Below are 26,843 nucleotides of genomic sequence, written 5' to 3'. Positions count from 1 at the left end.
AGGGGCTAGTCTGGACATGTCTAACTTTCCGTAAGCATGTAAATGAACACTCCCCTTCCGCTTCTGGATAACTGAAACAGCCAGTCTTCCCCAGCCTTTGCTGCAGTCTTACGTTTTGAACCGAGACAATTAACGGAAGAGGAAACTTCACAGCGGGTACTATGTGGGAAAGATTCTCATCAAGACAAATATACTGGAGAACTTGGGATTATCATTTCTCTCCCTTCTGCATAATGAAGCAATTTCCTGACAATTCCATCGATTTTTCCAAGACTGACACTGGCGGATCACCTAATATGTGGTATAAGAGACCTTTCGTTTTCTAATTATTTTCTGTTGGGAGTGGAGCAGCTTGCATTTATTATTTAAGTGTTTGCTTCGTCGTACTGCATAAATAGAAACTAATACTTCAGTCCTGGGCTCTATTTCCTAGGAGTAAGTCCCAGTGAACTTGCTTCCGAGTAAATGTGCCTAGCATTGTGCTGTAAGATATGCTTGACGGGAACACGTGTTGTTTCACGGGCTTCTAAAACCTTAATAACGTGGACGTTTTTATTCAGATTTAAGCCAATGCAGCAGTGTTCTGCATTTGGGTTCATGTTGCCACCAGCTTGATTCTGAAAAACTTTGCAGTCTGGCTTTCCTAAGTTGCAAAAACTTTCAAACTGAAGAAATCTAAACCATGCCTGCTGTCCACAAACTTCTTTTTTCTTTCCATTGCTTAGGACAGTCAGTTTGAGTCTAAGAAGACAGTGTTTTTCAACCAATGTGCTGTGGCACCCTGGGGTGCCTTGAATGATGGTCAGGGGTGCCTTTTGGCAACACTGGCCTCTGTCCCTCTTTCCTTCCCTCCCATCTCTGCCTCACAAAGGCTTGCACAGCTGTTTGTTGCAGCAGCCCTGCTTACAAACTCCCCAGGCGAATGGTGCCTCTAGGGCTGGCCAGAGGGTGCTTCCCAGGCCCCTGTGGGGCAGTGGGAGGAGGGAACCTCTCTTTGGGGTAGGGTGGGCACTGGGGTGCCTTCCAACTTTGCCATTCTAGGATCCTGTGATTAAGGCGCCAGGCAAAAACGCTTCTCTTCAACCAGGCATTGGGCTCAGGGTTATTGCTTTGGTTTGGTTTTTGTTATGTATTTTGTGCTCTCGTTTTTATGTTGTGAACAGCCCTGCGATCTTCAGGTGAAAGACAGTATACAAACGTAATTATTAATTAATTAAAGTAATAAATAGTAGTAGTAATTAAAAATAATAACAATAATAACAACAAAGCCACCTTGAACTGTGACATAATATTTCAAAACCCCTGAAATGATTACGTACGGTAGCTACCGTAGAAGCGGCTGGTGCTGTCTGTCTGCAAGTCTGTGCATACAGTACAGTACTTACTTGGGAGTAAGCCCCACTCAACTCCAACGAGCGTGCTGCGGAGTTAAGCACGCAGCTGGATGAGCTGGGAGGGGGGGAGGCTTTCCCCAGCTTATTCTAGCTAAGATGCTTCTCCCTCCGTCTCCCAACCGCTTCTGGCTGTAGCCCGGCCCCCAATGCAAGCGCATCCGGGGCGGACGTTTCCCGGGGAAGCAGCAGCGGCGGCGCCTGCGCCGGAGCCGCACACGTGGGGGGGAAGGCCAAGCCAACACGCCCCGCTTCCTCTCCTCGCTTTCCTTCCCGTGGAAGCGTCCAGGGTTTGCAAAGATTATGGGCAAAAGCAAGACCAAGCGGTTCCGCCACGAGCCGTTTTCTCCAGCGGGGAACATGAGCGTGCAAGACGGGGAGGCCGGAGCAGGATCCCCGGCCGCAGAGTTGCTGGAAAAAGTAAGAGCGGGGCGGGAGGAGGGAGAAACCGGATTCCGCCTCCTTCCCTCTCCGAGCCGGAGAGCGAAAGTAAACAGCCTCCATGCATAATCGCCCGCCAAAGGGTTTCAGCTCGGGTTGCCAACTTACCAGGAAGGACCCGACCTGGTCTGCTCCTGCGCGCGCTCCAAGGGAGCCTGAATGGAGGTTGCCAACTGACCTGGCCTGCTCCCTCCCCCCCCCACGAGAAATCATCAAGTGAAGCTTCTGATAAAGGGCGTGAGGCTGAAATGTGATCGCTTGCTCGTGCGCTATAAGAGAGCAAGCTCTTGATAAAGGCAGATAGAGGGTTCAGCTACGAATTTGGCAACCAGGAGGAGCAAGACAGATCGGTCTCCCACCTACTTTTTCTTAGGGTGCTTCTAGATCACTTTCTGGTGCAACTGGACTTCTCCGCAACCCTTCCCCTCTACAGGGAGGTGGGACCGATTCGGATGGTCCGCCACCTAATGGATCCAAATGGTTTCCAGAGAGTGGTAGGGGATGCTTTATCCCATGTTGATGGCCTTTCAGCCGATTCCCTGGTGGCCCGCTGGAATGTGGAGTTAACCAGGGCTATTGACTGTTTGGCTCCGAAGCGCCCTCTCCGATTGCATGGAGCCCGGACAGCCCCGTGGTTCTCCACGGATCTGAGGGCAATGAAACAATCATTGAGACGGCTAGAGCGCCGGTGGCAGATAACTCATTCTGAATCTGACCGGACACGGGTTAGAGCTCAATGTCGAGCCTACCAAGTGGCGGTAGCGACGGCAAAGAAGACTTTCTTCACCGCCTCTATTGCATCTGCGGAGAACAGCAGCAGGAGACTCTTTCAGGTGGTTCACAATTTAGCGGAACCACCTGCTCTATCAGGGTCCAGTACGGGCCACATGATCTCCTGCAATGATATTGCAAAGTTTTTTGCAGATAAAGTCGCTCAGATTCGGGAAGAGGTAGACTCCACCGTGGGAGCAGGGCCAGGAGAGGGAGTGCTAGAGTCCTGTCTAGTCAAGTTGTGTGGGATCAATTTCACTCTGTTACCTCCGAGGATGTGGACAGGCTGCTTGGACGAGTGAAACCAACCACCTGTCTCCTTGATCCTTGCCCATCCTGGCTTATAAAAACTAGCCGGGAAGGGCTGGGCGATGGGCTTCACGGGTTAGTGAATGCTTCTCTCTGTGAGGGAGCCTTCCCAGACCTGCTGAAAGAGGCAGTTATTAAACCGCTTCTTTAAAAACCATCTTTAGATGCGGCCAATATGGCCAACTATCGCCCAGTCTCAAATCTTCCATTCCTGGGCAAGGTGATCGAGCGAGTGGTTGCTGAACAACTCCAGGCACGCCTGGAAGAAGCGGACCATTTGGATCCCTTCCAGTCGGGGTTCAGGCCTCATCATGGTACTGAAACTGCCTTGGTCGCACTGGTCGATGATCTCCGGCGGGCTAGGGACAAAGGTGAGAGCTGTTTCCTAGTCCTGCTGGATCTCTCAGCGGCTTTTGACACCATCGACCATAACATCCTTCTGGACCGTCTAGAGCAGGCATGTCAAACCTGCGGCCCTCCAGATGTTTTGGCCTACAACTCCCATGATCCCTAGCTAGCAGGACCAGTGGTTGGAGAAGATGGGAATTGTAGTCCAAAACATCTGGAGGGCCGCAGGTTTGACATGCCTGGTCTAGAGGGTTTGGGAGCTGGGGGCACTGTCATACAGTGGTTCCGCTCCTTCCTCCTGGGCCGCGTTCAGAGAGTGGTGGTGGGGGATAAGTGTTCAGACCCCTGGGCTCTCACTTGTGGGGTGCCTCAGGGTTCTGTCCTCTCCCCCATGCTTTTTAACATCTACATGCAGCCGCTGGGAGAGATCATCAGGGGGTTTGGGCTAGGTGTTCATCAGTATGCGGATGATACCCAGCTCTACCTCTCTTTCTAATCAGAACCAGTGAAGGCGGTGAAGGTCCTCTGTGCGTGCTTGGAGGTGGTTGGAGGATGGATGGCGGCTAACAGATTGAGATTGAATCCCGACAAGACAGAAGTATTGTTTGTGGGGGACAGGAGGCGGGCAGGTGTGGAGGACTCCCTGGTCCTGAATGGGGTAACTGTGCCCCTGAAGGACCAGGTGCGCAGCCTGGGAGTCATTTTGGACTCACAGCTGTCCATGGAGACGCAGGTCAATTCTGTGTCCAGGGCAGCTGTTTATCAGCTCCATCTGGTACGCAGGCTGAGACCCTACCTGCCCGCGGACTGTCTTGCCAGAGTGGTGCATGCTCTAGTTATCTCTCGCTTGGACTACTGCAATGCGCTCTACGTGGGGCTACCTTTGAAGGTGACCCAGAAACTACAGCTAACCCAGAATGCGGCAGCTAGACTGGTGACTGGGAGCGGCCACCGAGACCACATAACACCAGTCCTGAAAGACCAACATTGGCTCCCAGTACGTTTCCAAGCACAATTCAAAGTGTTGGTGCTGACCTTTAAAGCCCTAAACGGCCTCGGCCCAGTATACCTGAAGGAGCGTCTCCTCCCCCATCGTTCTGCCCGGACACTGAGGTCCAGTGCCGAGGGCCTTCTGGCAGTTCCCTCGCTACGAGAAGCTAAGTTACAGGGAACCAGGCAGAGGGCCTTCTCGGTAGTGGCACCCACCCTGTGGAATGCCCTCCCACCAGAGGTCAAAGAGAACAACAATTACCAGATCTTTAGAAGGCATCTTAAGGCAGCCCTGTTTAGGGAAGCTTTTAATATTTGATGGATTTCTGTATTTTAATGTTTTGTTGGAAGCCGCCCAGAGTGGCTGGGGGAACCCGGCCAGATGGGCGGGGTATAAATAATAAATTATTATTATTATTATAAATTATTATTGTTGCTGCAAAGAATAAGTGCTTTATTCTTTGGTCAAATTCATGTTAGTGGCTTCGAGAACACTGTCCATCCATCTTGTCCTCTGTGGTCCCCTTCTCCTTGTGCCCTCAATCTTTCCCAGCATCAGGGTCTTTTCCAAGGAGTCTTCTCTTCTCATGAGGTTATATTATTGCAAAGCATTATAAGTAGGGCTGCCTCTAAAGATGATTCGGAAACTTCAGCTGTTGTAGAATTCAACAACCAGGTTGCTCGCCAGAGCAAGAAGCTTTGAGCATATAACACCAATCCTGGCCCAACTGCACAGGCTGTCAATTAGTTTCCAGACCCAATTCAAATTGCTGATTTTGACCTATGAAGCCTTAAATGCCTCAGGGCTACAATTCCTCAAAGTCCACCTCTTCTCATGAACTGACCCAGACCCTGCGATCCTCATTGAGGCCCTTCTTCATGTGCCTCCTCTATGATAGGTCTGGAAGGCAGCAACATGAGAATGGGTCTTTTCTGCTGTGGCTCCCCATCTGTGGAATGCTCTCCCCAGGGAGGCTTGCCTGGTGCCTTCGTTACCTACCCTTAGGCACCAGGCAAAAATATTCATCTTCTCTCAGGCCTTTGGCTAATCAAATCATGCATGGCTTTTTAAACGCTCTGTGTGTGGGGTTATTGTTTTTGTATGTCACTATGGTGTGCATTTTTGAGCTTTTATATTGTAAACTGCCCTGGGATCCTTGAATGAAGGGCAGTATAGAAAATAAACAAATAAATAAATAAAATCTGTTGGCGTCTCCCACCCTATGATGTTCTAACCTCCCTCCCTGTGCCTCTTTCTAGCTTCAACACCCCAGCGCTGACATGCGAGAATTTGCCTGTGCCAGCATCTCCAAACTCTTGCAGCAGAAACAAACAATCCCGGCTTTTCTGCAGAGGGATGTTGTCCGGTGTTTGGGTCCCATGCTGCTTGATCAGAGTTTGGCGGTTCGAGAGACAGCGGCAGGAGCTCTTCGGTGAGTTTCAAATGGTGGCAAGCTGGCAGAGCAGACCACGAAGAAAGCAATGTTTTGAAGCATGCTCAGGAGGACATGTGGGTGGTGGGCTCTGAGAATTCATGAGCATTTTGTGTGCTGTTTCTCCCCCCACCCTTCCACTTAAATGCATAAGACCATGTCTTGTTCAATCACACCATAGAGCCACCCAGATGCTACAGAAAGCAGCCAAATCAGGGAATGGAGATAACGAGCCTTTCCCTGCTGTTGTCCTCAGCACATGGTATTTGGAGATATACTGCCCCTGAACAATGAGGCTCCATTTAGTGATGGCTATTAGCAGTTGATGAATCTGTGTAATCTTTTTTTTAAAAGCCATCTAAGTGGTGATACATTTCATAGGAGAATTCCACCAAGTGTAAAGAGCACACCCCTTAGGAACATAGAAAGCTGTCTTCTAATGAGTCAGACCATTGGTCCATCTAGCTCAGTATTGCTTGCACTGATTGGTCTGGTTATACCAATATGTCCCCCCCAGACAGAAACCATTGTAACCTGTGGTAGATGAGTACCAGATCACAGCAGTTGTTGCTTTGAGGCGGGTAGTCTCCATGCCCAGTGACAAGCACATAAGCCCATCCTTCCCCCATCTCGCTTCCCTTTTATGTGCAATCTTGTTCCTTATCTTCCCCTGTTTATCATCATTCTGTTTCAAATATAAAGGATATGAGTGCTATAACTAAAAGAGTGCCATTCATAGATAAAGGGGAGGTGCAAGCAACGTCAGAGGAACCTCCAGGTTTTTGTAGAAGAGCAAAATAAACTTTTTGGGGGGAGAACCTCAGAAAAAACTTCCCAAAAGTGACCCAGTGAAACTAAGTGCAGTGTGCACAGAATGCTGACGATATGGGGGGCAGGGATGTAATGGGAGGCAGGTACCATGAATAAACATTCAACACTGCAGTATTTTGTTGCAGAACCCACTTGCCTGATAGTGAGAACCAGATTTTCTGTTACTTTGCAGAGGCCCAAGAGACGTAACAGCAGCAGCATAGTTTGCCGAAGTTTACTTATTAGAATACTATTTTATTTCCAAATGTTTTGTATCACCCAAGTGACAATGTATGCACCTGTTGTTCAAAACCTTTGGTTCTTGTTTTAGTTGAAATTTCTCTGATTATTTATTGTTGTTGCTACAGATGATGATAATAAACCTTCATCCGTTATAACTTATTTTAACAAGAATCTGAACCCAAAGTTTTTGGCTGTGTTACAGAAATCTCAGTGCTTGTGGAGGATTTGACGTCTGCGACGACATGGTCACTAAAGATATCATGACTCCTCTTGTAGCTCTGTTGAAAGAGGTATGTAGCCAGCCAGCATGGTGGTGAAAGAACTGAGCGGTGAGCCAGGAAGCTCCCATTTCAAATCCTACCTCCGCCATCAACTCACTAGGCAGCCTTAGGCTGCTTTCATACGGCACTGACCAAGGAGTGCCCATCTAGTCCAGCATCCGGTTTTGCGCACTGTGTGAGTGAGCAGCTTGGTTCATGAGCCGTCATGGACCGGTCAAACGACTGCCGTGGGCCGTTTCCGGCCCATAGGCCTTAGGTTGCTGCCCCTTGTTTAAAACAACTTAAAATCACGAAAATTGGGTGGGTTCTAAAATTATATACACCATGTGCTATGATACTACTTTAAGCAGTCAAAGCTTTCCCCAAAGGATTCTGGAAGCTGGAGTTTGTTACAGGTGCTGAGAGTTGTTAGGAAGCCCCTATTCCCCTCCCAGAGCTATACTGCCTAGGATTGACTGTTAAACGACCTCAGGAATGTGGTACTATAGTGCTTTTAAATGTGTGGTTGTGAACATGGCTCTAATGCCTTCTTGCCACTAGGTGTTTGCTCTGATTTGTTCTGCTTTTCCACCCCCCCTTTTCGTAACACATCTTGGCCCACGCAGTGTCGAACAGGACTTGAGGAGAGCAACGGCTCTCTGAAGGAAATCAAAGATACACACAAGAACTGTATGGAAGATATTGCCAACGAGGCTGTGAACCTCCTCTGGAATGTCTGGTGAGCGCCATCTTGAAATACTTGGTGTCGGAGCTGGGTCCAATTTTGACGGCCCCACCGGCCGTGGCGGCTGCTGCTCACTGAGAGTGGTGCAGTGGAAAGCAGGGAGACCCACAGTAGGCTGAGGCAGAAGCAGTGAGAGGCAGAGGCAGCTAATTCTAGTTTTGTATCCATCCTTGTCCTCTGCTGAGTACTGCAAAGGCGCAACGCCAAGACCAAGGAGAAACTGGCAGGCAGGGCCACTCGCTGCACTCTTTGTAAATAAGGAGGGCAGGTGGAAGGTTGGTTGGTGGGTGGTTGAGCTATGGAAGTCCCTCAGGAAGCTGTGATGGCCGCCTATCTACATGGCTTTAAAAGAGGTCATGAGGTGAAGAGGGAGCGTATACATTGGTATTTCCTTGCAATGCTAAAATGTGGTTTAGCCTTACATTGCTTCCTCTGTTCCAGGACCAAAGAAACATATATATATATATTTAAATTAAGTTTTCAATGTGCTTGCCAAGCTGGTTTGCTAAATATTCTTTTGTGTCTTTGTTAGCGAATGTAACAGTACAGCGGTCTCTATATTCAACAAACAAGGTTGTTTGGATGTTGTGCTCCAGTATCTGAAGAGATTTCGCCAAAACGTGGACTTGGCTATCGCAGTGGGTGAGTAAAGGGACATGTTTATGGTTTTCAGCCGCAGAGAGCCTCCGTCAGGTGTCTCTTGCAAACACATCCTCCAGAGCCTCTCAGCAAGCTAGTACAGTGGTACCTTGGGTTACAAACATCTTGGGTTACAAACACTTCAGGTTACAGACTCCACTAACCCAGAAGTAGTACCTCGGGTTAAGAACTTTACCTCAGGATGAGAACAGAAATTGCACACCAGCAGCGCAGCAGCAGGAGGAGGCCCCATTAGCTAAAGTGGTACCTCAGGTTAAGAACGCGCCTCCAGAGTGAATTAAGTTCATAACCAGAGGTACCACTGTATTGAATCTCTGAAAGCAGCTTCCAGTGCCACAGGTAGAGCCTGCGGTTGGCAAAAACCTGTTTAGCAGCATTTGAATACTGCTTAATTGTTACAAACCTTTAAGTATTATACATGAAATATAAAATACAAATATTAAAATTACTGATGGAACTCGAAAGGTAAAAACAAGTTAGGCTAATTCCCCCCAATATAAATAAAATCAACAGCTTAAAAATATACATTATGAAATAATATGGTGTATTAAAATACATGTAAGGCTTGCCTAAACAGACAAACAAACAAACAAAATATTTTAGGATGCTCCAGAAACAGTAAGAGAAAGCAGCTGCCTTATGTCATTGGGTAGCTGCTGCCTCACCAAAGGATCAGTTTCTTTATAGAATTCCTTGCAGAAAGAATGCTGTATGGCACTTGTAAAAGTGACAGTTCCACAGATTGAATTGCTCGAGTGGGCATATATGGGTAAGATTATATTGACGCATGTGTTTTAATGAGTGACATCTTGGAATTGCAGTCTCAGTTTAAAGGCTTTCCTCTCTCTCCACAGCATCCTGTTTACAGGCTGTGACAGAAGATAATCCAGACCTGCTGTCGTCCTTTGATTCTTCTGCACAGCAAGTTCTGGAAATGATCTTATTATCATCAGAGAAAGGCATGGAGGACATTCTTTTACGGACTCTGGTGGCAGGTAGGTTTCAACTGGGTAATGAGTACTTTGTTGTGGCAGTAGCGTAATGGGAAATTCAGAAGTGCAGGGCCCCTTCATGATAGTCACATCTACTCTCCCTTCTCCTGAATGCCATTAAAGAGGAAGGCTGCCTGATTTTCCTTGGGAGCTCCATAGCTGGGGTCCCACCACCCTTTTCCTGGAGCCATTCCTACCAATGAGATCACAAGCAGGGCCTCTCATCCCAAATTGCAGATTTCAGGTCATAAGGTACGGGTGGATGCACTTTCAAGGACTTGGGTTCCAACTCACCTAAGGGCAAATACAATATTTGTACCTCATCTTTATCTTTCCTGATCTGCATATTCAGCAGAATGATGCGATAGCAGCTGTTCTTGGACTTGATTGCCTTCTGGCAGGTGGGGAAATTTCAAGTATTTTGGATGTTCTCCAATGTGGGAACTCCCTGCATCAAGAAAATTAGAATGTCAAGGAGATAGCTAGCCTAGAACTCTTCTCGTGGATGATTTTCTATATGCAAGGAGTTGTTTTTCATGGAGGAGCACTTGCACTTTATTTGCTCTGCAGATACTATAACCAGGGTTGATGGCTTTTATCTATGTTAATCTCTTTCTCGTTTAAGGTGTCACTTGGAATATAAGGAACACCCTGCCATCTGGTAGCCAGGCAAGCACCATGAATGCCATCCTGAAGATTTTCTCAGAGTGCTTAGCCATTGATGCTGGTGAGATGATTATTCAGATGAAGGAAGCAGAAGTGGAAAGGTTGAAAAGCTCAGTTGAACCAGAGGCTGAGGGAAATATGGGCGATGGGGACATCTCAATACTTAATAATGAGGAGGAGATGGAGGAAACTCCTAAGGGAGCCACCAAACAAGAAAGTGACATTTCAGATCTACTTCCGGTAAGTGTGGCTGATCTTAGCCCTAGATGTTGCAAACCAGACTTTCTCTGCTGGGAAAAAACACATTCAAAACCAGTACTGTGTACATGATTTGGGTGCTGGGGGGGTGGTGTGTTTCACTTTTTAATTATTATTATTATTATTATTATTATTTATTATTATTATTTATACCCCACCCATCTGGCTGGGTTTCCCCAGCTACTCTGGGCGGCTTCCAACAGAAATATTAAAAAACAATAATTTATTAAACATTAAAAGCTTTCCTAAACAGGGCTGCCTTCAGATGTCCTCTAAAAGTCTGGTACAGTAGTTGTTTTTCTCTTTGACATCTGGTGAGAGGGCGTTCCACAGGGCGGGTGCCACTACCGAGAAGGCCCTCTGCCTGGTTCCCTGTAACTTGGCTTCTCGCAACGAGGGAACCGCCAGAAGGCCCTCGGCACTGGACCTCAGTGTCCGGGCAGAACGATAGGGGTGGAGACGCTCCTTCAGATATACTGGACCGAGGCCGTTTAGGGCTTTAAAGGTCAGCACCAACACTTTGAATTGTGCTCGGAAACGTACTGGGAGCCAGTGTAGGTCTTTGAAGACCAGTGTTATGTGGTCTCGGCGGCTGCTCCTAATCACCAGTCTAGCTGCCACATTCTGGATTAATTGTAGTTTTCGAGTCACCTTCAAAGGTAGCCCCACATAGAGTGCATTGCAGTACTCCAAGCGAGAGAGAACTAGAGCATGCACCACTCTGGTGGAACTGAGTGTAAAGGAACTGAGTGTAGGGTAAAGGGTGTAAAAAAATTTATCAACCTTGGCCAATTTGGTGATTCTATTAAGAGCTTTTTTTGGTAATATTACATGCTTGGGGGGGTGTAATATTTCTGAAACTTGTAAATTGTAATTATATAGCATTTTTATGTATCATTTGTACACAGTTTGCTTTTCTGGCAGTTCTCTGTGTGCATTGTTGAAAGGTTGATTTAATCACATCACTTAAAATGTAGGTTTATTGTTAATGGTGATGGTGATTGATAGTACAGTTTGCTGTTGAATGTGGGATTCGTATTGTGTTTCTTATATTGATTCTTTTTGGGGGGGTGGAATTTGTAAACTGCTTAAGGATTTCTATTGAAATATGACTGAGCACATAAAATAAATAAGTAAATAGACCATACTGCCTGGGGCTGATGGGAGTTGTAGTCCAACTGCATCTGGTAGGCCCCATGTTGGCTATCCTTGGAGGTAGGCAACCCAGTACCAGATAGGGTCACTGTCTTTGTGAACTCTGATAATTGTAGCTGTGGGAGGGAAATGTGAGGGGTCCCATTAAACTACAGCTCCCAGAATTCTTTGAAGGGAAGCCATCACTGTTTAAAGTGGCATCATGACACTTTAAATGTGTGGCGTGGCCTAGCATTGAGGGGATTATGTGTCCACCCCTTGGCAGTCATACTGTGGAGTGCTGCAGGGCATTCTTCCATCCCGAATGCTGCTTAATATATATATATATACAAAGCCACTGGAAGCAACCATCTGGCGATTTGAGGCTCTGATTTCTCAGTGACCTCTGAATCAGGCTGTATTATTTGTTTTTATGCTATTTTATTGGTTTTAGGTGGCATTTTTGTGCTAATGGATATTGTTTTTATTCTGTACACCATGTAGAGATTTCTTTATTTTTTACAGAAAGTTGTTTAGAAACGCCTTTAAAAAAACAAATGGACAAATAGCATTGACCTGGTATATCAAATATTTATTGTGTGATTTGCTTTGTAGGGAAATAAGCAGGAGGTGAAGCAGGTGGCAGCTTTACTCTTAGCTCAGCAGACAGCCCTGGAAATCATTGTTAACATGTGCTGCAATGAAGGTATTTCTGTTGCCCTCTTGTTCAGGTGGTATCTGGGCTTCTGTTTCCTTCCTCTTGTAAAAACAAAACAAAACCCTCTCTCATTAGCCCTGTCTGCACTATAGATTTACAGCAGTATCATGCCACTTTAAAAAGTCATTGAACAAATGATCCCGCCGAGATTTTTTTTTTTATGCCAGAACTGCATTTTTTCAGACCCCTCTGATGACGAATGGGAAGAGTTATCCAGTAGCGATGAAAGCGATGCCTTTATGGACAACTACAACGAAGGTGGGAAGCTTCTGTCACCGCTGTGTCTTTCAGCTGAGCTGCACACAGCACTTCGGAACCACCTTGTTCCCAAAAAGGTAGAGTCCTCCTGTTCCCTCCCACCCCTACCCCCTGTGTGCCAGGGTCCAAATGATCATGTGACCAGTTAAGTTTTGTGTTCCCGGATATGGCCTTGGAATTGCATTTCTGGAAAAGTGCTTTTGTGATACTGGGATGTGGAGTTGTGGTTCACTATTCAGAGAAAGAAGTCTACCCATGTATCTTATAGTAAAGTAGGTATTAGGAAGACAAAATTCCTTTTGGGGTAGGACTTCCCGCCTCCAGAAAAAGAAAACCCAATGGTGTCTGCAAAATAGTTGCTGGCTGTTGGAGGGGAAATGCAAGGAAGTATCCTGGATTGGAGGCATGGCTGGTTTTCTGCTGTTCCAGTGGGTAATGCCCAAACCAAAGAATTCAAATTACCAGGAAGGAGATTCTGACTAAACATGAGGAAGAACTTTCTGGTGGTAAAACTCACCTTCGTTTGTGTACTTTTCACTGCAGGTTTTTAAGCAGAGGTTAGCTGGCATTCTTTAGTTTTGATTCCTGCAAATTGTCATCTGGACTAGATGACAATTGGGGTCCCTTCCAACTACAATTATATGATTGTAGCCCATCATCTTGTTCACACAGCGGCCAATCAGATACCTGTGGGAAACCTACAAACAGGATATGAGCACAAGAGCACACTCTCCTCTGGTGGTTTCCAACAACTGATGTTCAGAAGCATAACTGCTTCCATCTGTAGAGACAGAGCATAGCCTTTTCCTCCATGAATTTGCCTTTTAGAGCTATCAAAATTGGTAGCCATTAGCTACTGCTTCCTGCAGGTATTCCGTTGTTTAACTATATGCTGTGCAAAAAAACTTTCCTTTACCTGTCCTGAATGTTCCTTCCTGAAGTCAAGGATGCTAACATAAGTGTTGTGAAGATTATCGAGGCTTTGTGCAGTAAAGCACTGAAATTCTGCATCAAAGCAAGAAATGCTTAATCCCAAAACCTGTATGAATTACGAATTATGCAAAGCAAGAAAATTTGCACATTTTGCATATTTTATCCTGCCATTAAAACTGATGCCCATGCACTTCTTTGCAGCATAAGGACTAGAAACATCTTTTGTTTTTTAAGGAAAGCTGGTTTTCTTAGGAATTTGAATTTTGTACTTGGTGGTGGTGAAGCATAACAGCTTCTTTCTTTTCCTAGATACTTGAAAAAACTGGGTTTCCCAACAGTGTTGCTATTGATGTCTGCATGCGCAGTCCAGCTTGGAAGCCACTTATTAAAAAGTAGGAGTTAATTCACTTTTGTTATGTTTCCAGTCATATTATTAGGAAAGCAATGTCACTCCTCATTTGTGGGGTTTCCAATGGGATCCAGACTCACTGCTATTGAAAAAAAAGAACTGGGACTAGACATTGCTTTATTCTTTTCCATTAAGACAAGATCACTTTTGTTATTTAAGAACTGTCACTTAAACATGTGAGCACTTGCCTATTTCATGGTCGTCACTTTTTTATATATACAAGGACATACTAATGAAGCAGTCTGTTTCAGTGACTTGTTTTGCTGCACTTCAGTTGTTTTTTCCTCCCCCCCCCTTGAGGGGTTTTTGGGGGGGATTAATTCTTGAAATTTATAAAAAGCATTTATGTCTAACTTAATTATTCACTTTTCTATGTAGGGTATATAAAAACAATCCACAAAAATGTGACAATGACAATTTATCATAAAACCAAGCACTGCTTTAGCATCCCTGCCGGAACAAGAATGTCTTAGTTATGTGCCCAAAGTTCAGCAAGAAAGGTCCTGTATAATCTCAATTGGGATGGAGTTCCACAGACTTGGTTCCACTGCACAGAATGCAGGACATTGGCAATATATAAGGAGCTGCTTGTTTGCTCATTTCTTATTTGCACTGTCTCACTCTTTCCTACTTTGAACGCACCCCTTTAAGCATGCCCACATTTCAGTGGAGGCCGGGGTTGGGCACCCTTCCTCCCATCTGTTCTGAATAGAGGAGGGGTGCCCAGAGCCCCCTGTGACTGAGTAGCCTACAGCATTGTCCCTGAAGGGACAGGCATGCCTCTCTCATTTTCTTCTATTTTAAATGCGGCAGCCATTATGCCATACCTCAATGGCAGCCATTTTGTGTTAGGGCATGGCTCCCCCCCCCCCCCGGGCAGCCATTTTGTCGTTTCCCATATACCTCCACAGGAACCATTTTGTGGCTAACACCCACAAAATTCCACCGGCTCAAAAAGGCTGGCAATCCACGATGGAGCACATAGCCCATATGACCTCTAGGGAAATGGGGGCTGGAAGATCCATTTTTTTTTATTGGGGGGTTGTACTGTTGGTGTTCCTCTTCTTTGCTTAATGGCTCTTGATTACAGGCAGTGATGAATGTTCCATTTTCTTACAGGTTGAACATGGTCCAGTATAGAGCCCTGACGTGTCTTCACAGCATTTTGTTGGTGTCTGATGTGGAATGCCTTGGGGGTGCCTCAGTGCTTCAGTCGCTCTCCCAGCACCTGTCCCAGTTAATATTTTCTCAGCCAGGTGTGTTTCATGTGCTATGGTCAAGGCTACCTCAGCAAATCTCTGCCCTTTCCCTGCATATGTCTCTCCTTTTGCTTCTCCTTCCCCCACCCCACATCCCTCTGCTGTTCACAGTTGCTACCAGCACCCCACTTTTATTGTGTTTCCTTATATCGTGCTGGTTTACACGTGGGCAGTATGGGGTTTGTTTGTTTTTATTTACAGCAGGGTTTCTCAAACTCTGGTCTGTGAGGCTTTATTCTAGTGGTCCATGATGTATCTGTGAAGAACACTTAAAACTGGAATTCGAATGGCCATACAATAAAATGAATATGAGAAGTGAAAGAAGCAAGAAAAGTACAATTAAAAATCATAGACACACACCCTAAAAACAACATAACACAGCAGGCAAACAATTCTGGAGGAAAACCGAGAGCGAGAACATATTGGATGCCAGCCAGATCAGAGTCCTGTTGAAGTCTGGACACTATCAAGGAGGAAGCCACACACATGTCCTGGGGCAGGGGGTTACACAGCCTGGGGGCAACAGAGCAGAGGAAGACCCCTACAGGAGAAGTCCAAAGGCCCAGCTCTTGTTTCCCACAGTGGCAAGTCCATGAACATGGGGCAGTGGATCTCTCTTGCTGACGTTCTCCATCAACGCCCGTATTTGAGGTGTTCTAAGCCTCCTTATTTAAACTTGTTGAGCGTAAACTTTAAAAACTAGCTGGCTGTCCACAAACCCAGCTGAAAGTCTTTTATCAATGAGTCATGTAAAAAATCAGTTTGCAGATGGAAGGCAGGCCCCCATAGCCAATGTTGGTTAGGCATAGTTTCTTGAAGACCTTGGCAAATGGTTATCCTTTGAAGGTTTAAGTAGAGCTGGTGGGTAATTTGGGGACGAGATTGCGATGAGGTGGGGATGGCAATAGTGTATAGACAAATGCCGAACCTCTGTAATGTGGGGCGCTACTCAAAATAATTAAAAGAGTGTTGAGAATCGCCAACATTTCCCCAGACACCATATGTGTTGATCTCAATGAAATTTGTCTCCATGTAAGCGTGTGTAACTTCTTGCGTTTCAAGCCCTGAACAACTTTATTGAGATTTTTCCTTTTGGGCAGAATTTTCAAAGGAAGTGGAGTTCCTGGAAGCCGTAACCAGCGCCTTGCGAGCCCTTTTGCAAACGTTGGCATCTAATAATATATCTCAGGTAAGACTGCTTTTTTCCCCAGGGGTGGGGGTACCAGAAGGGGGGATGAACCGAGAAAACTGGAAGAGTTTGGGTGAAGGAGAAGTGTGGAAAGTCTGTTCTCCTAACATGCAGCCAGTGTCATGTACATGTACAGAGTGTTTTTTTGTCTATCTGTTGCTTCTGTGCAACCTGTTTGTAAGTAGCTTGAGGCACTAGCCCTCCACTTTTATATGTTTGGTCCCTTAAACACTTGAAATAAAAAAATGTTCTTTGGCATTTACTTTTAAACAACTTGGATGTTGAGTGTTTTATCTCTCCCCCTCACCAGTCCCAATTTTTATTCTTTTAAACAGAGCATGTCTCCTGAGCAGCTGATGACTTTGTGTGAAGCCGGTATTCAGAATACCAATGTTAGCGTCCGAGTAAACGTGGTTAGCATTCTAGGAATTGCTGGCAGTGTGCTAGCCAAGGTGGAAGACACAGCAGAAACACTAAAGGTAAAACTTATATATGGAAATGTCTATCTTTCACTTCCGGCAATGACATTACTGCTTGAAAGAGCTTTGTGATTTTTGACTTACCTGTTTCTGTGTCATTTCAGATGATTGGGAAATTCCTCCTTGACGTTGCAACGAAGGATCCTTCCCTTGTGGTGGTGGGGGAAGCTCTGGATGCCCTCTTTGATGTGTTCGCTGATGGTAAAGAAGCCGAAGAGGCAGGGGAGCAAATAAAGTTGTTATGTGCCCTTAAGGAATTCCAGCCAGTTTTCAAATCGCGGGTAAGCATATTTTATTCACTGTGATAGGGAAATACTAGAAACAACTAATATGGTTTGTGACTTCACTGATGCCACCAGTTGCGAGAACTGGTCTTTCCGGCAGTTGCATCCAAGATTCATATTGAATACCTAAAAAAACAAATTTCTTGTTGAGGAAAAAAAGGAGAGAGCAAGTTTCTAGTCCTCATTGGTCCAATAATATCTTTCCAAAGATGGAGGCAAGTCAATGTTGTGAAGGGGATAGAAGTGTTAGAATGTTAGTGACAAGAAAGGAAGGTGTTTGTCCCCCCCCCCCTTCTCTTTTTGTTGAGCCCCGTCTGTTGTCATAGACCTGACGCAGCTCCTTGTCGGTATCTCATGAGAGCTGTTCTTTGGGTCCGTCCTTCTTCAGTGTCATGTTGCTTGCCTAGCTTTGCTCAGATAATCAGTGTGTGCTTCTGTTTATTAAATATGATCAGGTGGTTTTTATTAGATAAGGCCAGTGCTAGCTTTTTGGAATCTTGGAGAATTTGGCTTTTCGTAGGGATTGAATTTTAGGTTTTGAGGAGTTAATGGAAAGGCATCGTCTGAGAAATAATTGCAGTGCTGTACCTGCCAGCCCCAGAGAACATGTTGCTCTGGAACACAAGGAAAGAGCTTGTCTGCCAGCCTGGGAGACAGATGCTGCTTAGTCATTTCCTAGTCTGCCGAGTCGAAGTGTACTAGTGTGGGTTCTCCAAGGAGGAGAAAGGACTAAGTAAGGGGTTGAGTGCACACCTATGTGTTCATCACTGGGGGAGGGGGGGTCGCTTCTGAATACCAATTGCTGGGAGCAACAGGAGGGGAGAGTATTCTTGTGCTCGGGTCCTGCTTGCAAGTTACCCATAGGAATCTGGGTGGACATTGTAAGAACAGACCTCTGGACCAGATGGGCCATTGGCCTGATCCAAGTGAAGACTTGTGCATGTATGAATGAGCTAGCACACATCATCCAGCACTTCCAGACCTTTGCTATCAATCGACTCCGGCCTAATCAGTGGTGGGAGTTCACACATTCAGTTCACATCTAAACCAACTATTCAAAGCAGCAACATACCAATTCAAACTCTCAGCCCCCCCCCCCCAAGATTCCTGGAAACTGTAGCTTGTTAAGGGTATGGAGAGTTGTTAGGAGACCCTGAACAAACTACACTTCCCAGGGTTCTTTGAGGGAAACCATGACTGCTTAAAGTGGTATAAGAGTGGCTTTTGAATGGATGGTGTGCTTGTGGCCTTGGTTGCAAGTTCTCCATGACAAAAGTAGCGAGCAAGCCCTAGGATCAGCACATGGCAGCTGTTGAGGCCTCAGCATCCCTGTAGGTGCAACTCTGGCGCATGTACTGAGCCCTTCTTGAAACAAAACAAGGAGGGGAAACCACCCACAATCAGCTACTATAATCAGCAGTGAGCAGCTTGGTTTAAAAGATGTCGCTTTAGTTTCCCATAGTGCCTACACTATGGGTGACACTACACTAGGGCATTATGGGAAATTTTAAAAAGCTACTTTCAGCTGCCCAGTGCTGTCTACTGATGATGACATCAGATGATTCCACTAAGACTCACCTACACAGAAGAGCTCCATTGATTAGGAGGGGACCCAACAGAGGGCCTTCTACTATGGGCCCCCTCAAACCTGGAGCTGGTCCTGACATTTGAGCATTGTACACATGTGGGAGTCTGCCACTTGGGTTGTAGCCAGCTAAGAGATACTGAGATTAGACCAACTTCAACTAATGAAAGTAAATCATGTGTGTTAACTTCAGTGGGACTACACTGAGTAGGACTAGCATTGGATACCACCTAAAATGTTGAATTATCAAAGGGAGGGAGTGCTCACCAGGATCATTATTATTATTTATTCCATGGTTTTATAGCCCACCTTGATCACTGAGGTCATCTGCAGAAGCACTGTTGGACCGTAACAAGAAACCAAGGCATTAGTGCAGAGCTTACTAAATTGTGTGTCGCGACATGTTAGTGTGTTGGCTGCAGTGTGTTGGTGTGTCACACAAATGCTCCCTGCGCTCCTCCCGGAGCTGGAAAAGGGTTAATTTAACCTCTGGTTTGCTGGTAAAAATGAATTCTTGTGTTGTGAAATGATACACGTCTAAAAAGTGTATCACCAGCATGGAAAGTTTGGAAAGCTCTGGTTTAGTGTCATCAACCCAGTCCTGTGGAACACTTTGTCACTAGAGATTCAGCAGGCGCCTTCTCTTCCGAGAAGGTGAAACTCTGAGAATATCGTCGAAAAGTGCATTTATTTCAGTAATGCAACTTATTATTTTTTATTTTTCTTTCATTTTTTACAAATGCTTTTTTTGGAAATACCACAGTAATAAAACAAATAGTTACAATAATACAAAAATAAACATTGCTATTACATTTCATTAATTACATTCCATTTATAATTGACTCGCCTAACGACAAATAATTACAATTACAACAAATACAGGCTTGACATATCTTGCTTTGCATGTCATGCATCTATCTCATATATTGGTTTCACCTTTTACGTTGTATTACTGAAATAAATGCACTTTTCGACGATATTCTAATATTCCAAGTTTCACCTGTAAATACCTACTGAAAACGTTTCTATTCTGTCGGATTTATACAGGCAATTGAGAATACATCTTTCCATAATAGCTGCTTTCTGATTTTTAACTGTATGGTTCTATGTATAATTGTTGTAAACTGCTCCAATTTTTTAATGAATAGCTGAATAGAAATATTTTAAATAAATAACTAAATCCCTGTTGGTGGAGCACTGCCCATTTTAAGCTTGTGACCCTTAAACTACAGTCATACCTCGGTTTATGTACGCCTCGGTTTGAGTACTTTCAGTACTCCGCGGACCCGTCTGGAATGGTTTAATCCACTTTCCATTACTTTCAGTGGGAAAGTTCACTTCAGGTTAAGTACGCTTCAGGTTAAGTATGGACTTCCAGAACCAATTACGCTCATACTGCGGGTTAAGTACGCTTCAGGTTGAGTACTCCGTGGACCCGTCTGGAACGGATTAATCCACTTTCCATTACTTTCAATGGGAAAGCTCGCTTCAGGTTAAGTACGGACTTCCGGAACCAATTGTGTACTTAAACCGAGGTACCACTGTACTATGATATCTGAGTGAGTGAAGATAATTTAGTTATTCTTGCCACCCACTCCAACTTGTTACTTTGGGCAAGAGACATCAATGCCCTGGTTTTGAAAGGACTGCATACACCGTCTCCTTTTGCAGTGGAGGAATGTGGGTTTTTGTTTTTGCTTTTGTATGGTCTAGGATTCCTCTCTTGTAGAATATCAACATAATACATCTGTCTTTTTCCCCCCTTTTGAATTGCAGATGCGGAAAGAAGGGAAAGGACAGTACACCTCAGATCAGTTATGTGTGCTTGACAATGTGAAACTGAACTTAAGAAGATTCATTGCCTATCAAGAGAAATTGGAGAGAAAACAATAATTTTTGAATAGGAAAAAAAGACTGTAAAGCTATATTTTTATTATTGTTTGTTAAATACTTTAGCTTGGGATTTTTATATAGCACCTTGCAGTGATTAGTAGGAGGAGAGTTAAGAAATTGTGGAGTTACGGAGCTATTAAAACTGGATTCAGCATCTGCAAGTGCCCGCACCATTTGATTTTGATTCAGTGTTAACTGTAGCCAGAACGTGCCCTTAAATACAGTAATACCTCGGGTTACGAACGCGATCCGTTCCGGATCGCAGTTCGTAAACCGAACGCGACCCGAAGTGCTATTTTCGCATGCGCAGACCACACATGGCGCTTCTGCGCACGCGGCGAAAACACTTCCGGGTTTGCGCAGTTCGTAACCCAAACTGTTCGCAAACCGAGGTGTTTGTAACCCGAGGTACGACTGTACTGGAAAAAACATATCCCATCCATCAGTTTCTCAAAAAAAGAAAAGAAAAAAAGAAGCCACCCATCAGTTTCTCAAGAACCAGCATCAGATTTTAGGAGTAAGCTCTGTTGAAGGCCTAATGTAATATTCCTAGTCTTCCAGCCATCACTAGAAGATTAGGAAGATCTTGCTTTCCTTCCACTCTTCCTATTTCATTTGCACATGGCATTCCTCCCTGGCCCGTTTTTCAGAGATAATTGAAGGATAGTGTTGGGCCATGGTTAGCTCAAACCGGAGTTTGCACACCAACTTCTAACCATGGCTGCCAGCTCTGATTTGATATAATCATGGTTAATGTTAACATTGGTGCAGACATTAAAAGGGAAGTGAGGGAGCATGCAAGCCTGTGGAGTACTCCCACCCTCTTAACCATGGTTAGAAAATCTAGACTATTACATCGGTACCGGGTTAAAATTTCTGGATTTTATTCTCATTGTGTGGAAATATACATGCCTTCCATGTACAAAAGCATTGTTCTGCAAAGGAAATGTGAATTTAATTTATGCTGGAAGACTATTAAAAAGGTATGCTTTTTATAATATTTTTTATTAATTTTTTTCAAAATACAAGAAAAACAAAAAAGAACAAAAAAGCATTACAGAAAAAGATAAAAAATACAAAACTGAAAAAAGAAAAATACAGAATAAAAAGAAAAACATATGACAAATTCTTCGAATATTAACATTGCAAATGTGGACCCCCTCGGGATCCCTTCCTCTGTGGTTCTTAATCACATATTTACTTTAGCAAATTCTAACTCATTTTAGTCACCTCGTACAAAAAGGTATGCTTTTATAGAATGCTCTGAGGGTATAATTCCCTGAAAAACCAATATTTGCTCTTAAGTTGATCTACTTTAATACACTTAATATTCTTGTGGATTAGACCCAATTGGCTTTATGCTGGGGTGGCTTTGTGCCAACTACATATTAGCTAACTGCTCTGCAAAAACATACCAAGATTCTTTCAACCTTTGCCATATATATCAGGCTCAGACTAGCAGGTGGGGGAGCCATCCCTAAGTACCAGTTTTGATCCTATAGGTGCCAGCTGTACGCAAGGTTGGAAAAATATTTCCAGCATCTCCTTTTCTAGGCAGCGCCTTGCTTGGGATTTTTCCAGCCTGGGCTATATAAATGATAGATTGCCATCGACTGCTACTGTTGAGCAGCTACAACAGGTGTGAATGTTGTCACTCTGCAAAGTCACCCACACCTGTCACCTTGAAATGTGTTTGCTGAACAGTTGGGAAAATATAGATAGCACAAAACCAGCTCGAGATTTCCTTCGAGTCGATTAAGTGGTTTGAAAGCAGGAATTAACAGAAAGCAGCAGGGTAGCCCTGTTGAGCAATAGAATCGTGTGGCACCTTTTGTTACCATAAATATGTGCATGTAGAATGTCGGCTTTCGTAGGCAAGTGACTACTTCCAGCAGCATCAGATGAAAAAGGGTATTTCCTTCAGAAGCTCATACAACAATATATTAGTTGGAGTACAATTCTGGCCTTGGTTTGTGGAGGGGAGGGCATGGAAGCTCCAGGAAAGAGAATATGCTGTGCTGGCATTCTTCCTGCCTTACCCAGCTCACAGGGTGTCCAGCTTTAAAGCTGCCTCTTCTACCAAGGCATCAACCAGCACAGGTCTCATTCTGTGACCCTATTCTGCTGGCAGCATGCATGTGTGAACATCCGAAGAGCCCTGCTGGGTCAGACCAAAGGCCCATCTGCTCCAGGATCCTGCTCCTACAATATCCAACCAGGTGCCATGGGGATATCTGCAAGCAAGATGCCACATGTGGTCAGGTGAATTGAGGTTTTGGGTGGCCGTGCCCTGGTGTATCAGTCACCTGGATCCTCTGCACCGCACCCTCCATACAACAAAGGATTGTACACATAGGTCTTCTAAGGTGTCAACTTGCAGAAGGCTTCCTGGGCAACACAGCAGAAGAATCTTCAATGTATTACAGTGGTGCCTCGACTTACGAATTTAATCTGTTCCGAAGGCAGCTTCGTAGGTCGAAAAATTCGCAAGTCGAAAAGCGCCATTGGAAACGTGATTTCCCATAGGAATGCATTGGAAACGGAAAAATCCGTAAGTCGAAGCAACCCCATCTAAAAATCCGTAAGTCGAAAAAACCCTATCTAAAACCGCCGTGGTTTCCATTTGGACGACGAGAAATTTGTAAGCGTGCGGCCATTTGCCCCATTCGTAAGTCGAAAAATTTGGTTGTCAAGTTGTTTGCAAGTCGAGGTACCACTGTATTCTTTTACCATTTGTAGCGTAGGCGGTTGTTGCCGTATATCACATTGAAACTGTTATATACCGTATTTTTTCCATCTATAAGACTCCCCCATGTATGAGACGACCCCTATTTTTGGGGACTCCAATTTAAGAAAATGGAGGGAGATGTATAAGACGCCCCCAAATTTAGGGTAATATACAGAAGCCAAGAAAATACACTATATTTTGTTTCTTAATATCCCCCCTGCCCAAAAATCTATGAGGGTTTTTTTTTTATTGTGTGTTGTTGGATAGAGAAAAAAAGGCTATTTGATCAGTGCCTACTCCCTGCCTTGCATAGAATAGGAAATCTTGTGATGTTTCAAATGGGCCACATTATATATATCTCTGTTTTTGCACGAAACTCGGATGCATATAAATGAATATTTTTAAAGTATTTGCAGTTCTACTAAAATATATATTGTGGAGATTACAAGTTGGAAAGTTGGAAGGATTCTATTTAGTAAACCAAGTTTTAACTGAATAGTATTTTATTTGAAAAGTGATTCAGAACTGTTAAGTATTTGTCTTAAGTTGTGGGGGTGGAGGGGCATGACATGAATTGCAATCACACAAAATACATAAAATATTGGAAATAGTGAAACCCTGTAATAATGGGGAATTTCTGATTTGTGTTTACATCCCTGGCTGACGACAATAATCAAATGACTCCAGATCTAGGAAATAAACCGTACCTCTAAAGACATGATAAACTGACCACCTTTTCCATACTCCGGCTTTCATAGGTACATTTTCTCTCCACAAACACATTGCTAGTTCTGCATGAGGGTGGCAGGAATCAGAGAAAATTCTTGGCGGTGATTGTTAAGTGTTTGCTGTCTCTGTTTTCCTTCTCTTAAACCTTTTGGGTTTTGCCATGGTGTGGTGAGAAAGGAGTAGAAGTTACAAGCGGTGTCTGTTGATAATATCAGACAGCTGTAGGTAGCGTGAAGGCGTCACCTATAACTTGTTGCTCTGAAAATCTCGGCATCAACTTTTCTGGGATAAGAGAATCTCATGCTGAGGATTTACAGAGGCCATGCCTCTGTCTCTTCATATTGTTAAGGCTGGTAGCCTTTCATGTTGCTAAATACAAACACAATATAAACAGTACCTGCTGCTCGCTAATTTCCTGCATTGTTTTGGTGGGAGGTGCTACACATTTAAAAATCAAGCTTCCACTTAGTAGGTATATTTTTACACACCATCTGCTCAAAGCAATTTTAATCATACATTCAGAGATGGAAAATCTGTGTGAGCCTTTGGTAAGCGAAACAATTAAAACCTTTTTTATATGTACAATCAGAATGAGGAAACTCGAATGAAAACCAAGCAATCTCCCTTACCCAATTAATTAAGACGTGTGTTTATTGCTTCACTACCTTTTGCATTGTGCCTACAATCATGTCTTTTCCAACTGGCCAGTATATATATATATATATGCGCGCTATTGTGGTGAACATGCTGAATCCATTACAGTGGTGCCTCGCTTAACGAATGAATGCCCTGCTTAACGAAATTTCCGCTTAACGAAAGGATTTTTCGAGCGGAGGTTGCCTCGCTAGACGAATTTGTTTTATGAAAAATTCGTCTAGCGAATCGCGGTTTCCCATAGGAATGCATTGAAATTCAATTAATGCGTTCCTATGGGCAAAAAAAAATTCAAAAATTTTTCAATGCTTTCCTATGGGATTCACTAGACAAATTTTTCGTTATAAGAAAAGACCCGTGGAACGAATTAAATTCGTCTAGCGAGGCACCACTGTATTGGGTGTGCCAAATTCCTTTTAAACCTCTTGGGGGGAAAACTGGTGTGGGTATGTCTTGGAAAAGCTACGTAGGGCAGCCAGAATGTGTATTTGTAGTTGCTGCTCTTCCAAGTCCTCCCAATGCACCTTGAGATACTGTCCAAGAACTGATTTCTAAATTAATACTTTTCTCTTGTGGCAAGTAACCACAAACTGAAAGAACAGCTACACTGAGTTCCCAGGCTTTGGTTAAATAGATTAGGATATAACATCATAATTTGATTGTTGTGATTAGTTGCTTTGTGGTGTCTTTGATCCTGCCTTTCAGAACTGTGGAAACAATTTGATGTTATTGTTGGGGCAAGTTCCCTGGGAATCTCCATAGGACTGTACTTCACCTTCCTTTTTATTCAGCGAAGTGTGTGTGTATGTATGAGAGATTGAGAATGAATGTTATGGTATCCAAATTGCAATAACTCTCACCTCAGATTCTTATTTTGATCAGACCAGGTGATATGCCTTGCTGAGTAAAGGGTTTGGATGCTCAGTTTGGGCAAGACAAAAAGGGTCAGTGCTTCTAGTGGAATATATTTGTATTTTGCTACTGAGCAACATTGGTGCCTTGGGGTGTGGGATTCACCTTACAATTGGCATGTGATGTTTTTGGCAATAAGTGTCCCCCCCCCAATCTGTAAAACAAATTCCCAATATTTGGGTGTTTGACCATTCTTTATGGGTGCAGTTATCTACAATTTCTGCAAATGCCAGATTAGATTGCTGCCAGGCATGCCACTGTAGGTGGTATGGTCTAGTTCAGGCTTCCTCAACCTCGGCCCTCCAGATGTTTTGAGTCTACAATTCCCATCATCCCGGACCACTGGTCCTGCTAGCTAGGGCTCATGGGAGTTGTAGGCCAAAAACTTCTGGAGGGCCGATGTTGAAGAAGCCTGGTCTAGCTCAGTGAAGGGGAGCGTGGCCTTCTATATGTTGTTGAACTAAAGTTCCCCCCATCCCTGACCATTGGCCATGCTGGCTGGAATTGACAGGAGTTCGAGTCTAGCAACATCCACAGGTTCCCTATCCCTATCAAGTGCAGAATGCATTTGAGTGATAGAGGGACACAAGCTACAAGTAAATAACGTAACATTTTTTGTTACTCCTTCAGATCTTTTCAACTTGACAAACTACTTCTTCATTTATGTGGCTTCATAATGGTTAAGAAGTCTGTGAATTAATTTTGCTAATGGTTTTGATGAACTTTTGTTTGTGGGGGAAGTGGTAGCAAGGTGTTCTCCAGAAAGGACACTCACATATTTAGCATTTAGTAAGCTTTTTAAGGCCTGGAATTGCTGACCTGCAGAAACTAGTTCAGGCCCTGAAGACTACGTTGAACATTATTATTATTAGTTACAGGTAGGTAGCCGTTTTGGTCTGACGTAGTCGAAACAAAATAAAAAAAATCCTTCCAGTAGCACCTTAGAGACCAGCTAAGTTTGTCATTGTTATGAGCTTTCGTGTGCATGCACACTTCTACAGATACACTCTGAATGTTGTTGTTGTTGTTGTTGTTATTATTTAATTGAATTTATATACTGCCCTATACCCAGAGGTTTCAAACAAATGCACTTGAACAAGGAGTATCCCTTTAGTCAACCAGACATTTTATCTGGTTTTCTAATACATACATCTACCAGATTTCTAATACACCTACCAACACTGTCTTCATTTACTTACATGCTGTATTGCTGACCTCAACCCTTTGACTCCCCCTCCCAGCATTTATAAGTGTGTGTGTGTTTATATAACAAACATTTCTCATGTTGATATAATGGTTCAAAAAAGGGACCCGCAGAAGTTCCATAGGGTGTTAAACCTGACCTTGTGATAGTGGAAAAGG

At 44.2% G+C, this 26,843-nt stretch overlaps 1 protein-coding gene across 2 annotated transcripts; it reads left to right on the top strand.

The window, feature by feature from the left end:
- Positions 1–152: 152 nt before the first annotated feature.
- Positions 153–20,972, top strand: HEATR3 (HEAT repeat containing 3). 2 transcript variants are annotated; one of them, XM_035120652.2, is made up of 15 exons: positions 153–301; positions 5,511–5,683; positions 6,939–7,026; positions 7,623–7,735; positions 8,274–8,383; positions 9,256–9,396; positions 10,019–10,299; positions 12,067–12,157; positions 12,353–12,504; positions 13,670–13,752; positions 14,889–15,025; positions 16,129–16,217; positions 16,553–16,696; positions 16,801–16,977; positions 20,342–20,972. In XM_035120652.2, exons 2-15 carry the CDS (start codon positions 5,532–5,534, stop codon positions 20,456–20,458), a joined length of 1,875 nt encoding a protein of 624 aa, XP_034976543.1. In that variant the 5' UTR covers positions 153–301; positions 5,511–5,531; the 3' UTR covers positions 20,459–20,972. The 2 variants fall into 2 exon arrangements, with proteins under 2 accessions (XP_034976543.1, XP_034976542.1); XM_035120651.2 differs by lacking the exon at positions 153–301 and adding an exon at positions 1,593–1,811.
- Positions 20,973–26,843: the final 5,871 nt, after the last annotated feature.

Source organism: Zootoca vivipara, chromosome 6 (genome assembly GCF_963506605.1).
Source record: "Zootoca vivipara chromosome 6, rZooViv1.1, whole genome shotgun sequence".
NCBI classification, from domain to species: domain Eukaryota; kingdom Metazoa; phylum Chordata; class Lepidosauria; order Squamata; family Lacertidae; genus Zootoca; species Zootoca vivipara.
Note: the sequence above shows the minus strand (reverse complement) of the source record. Positions and strands in the feature narration are given on the sequence as shown.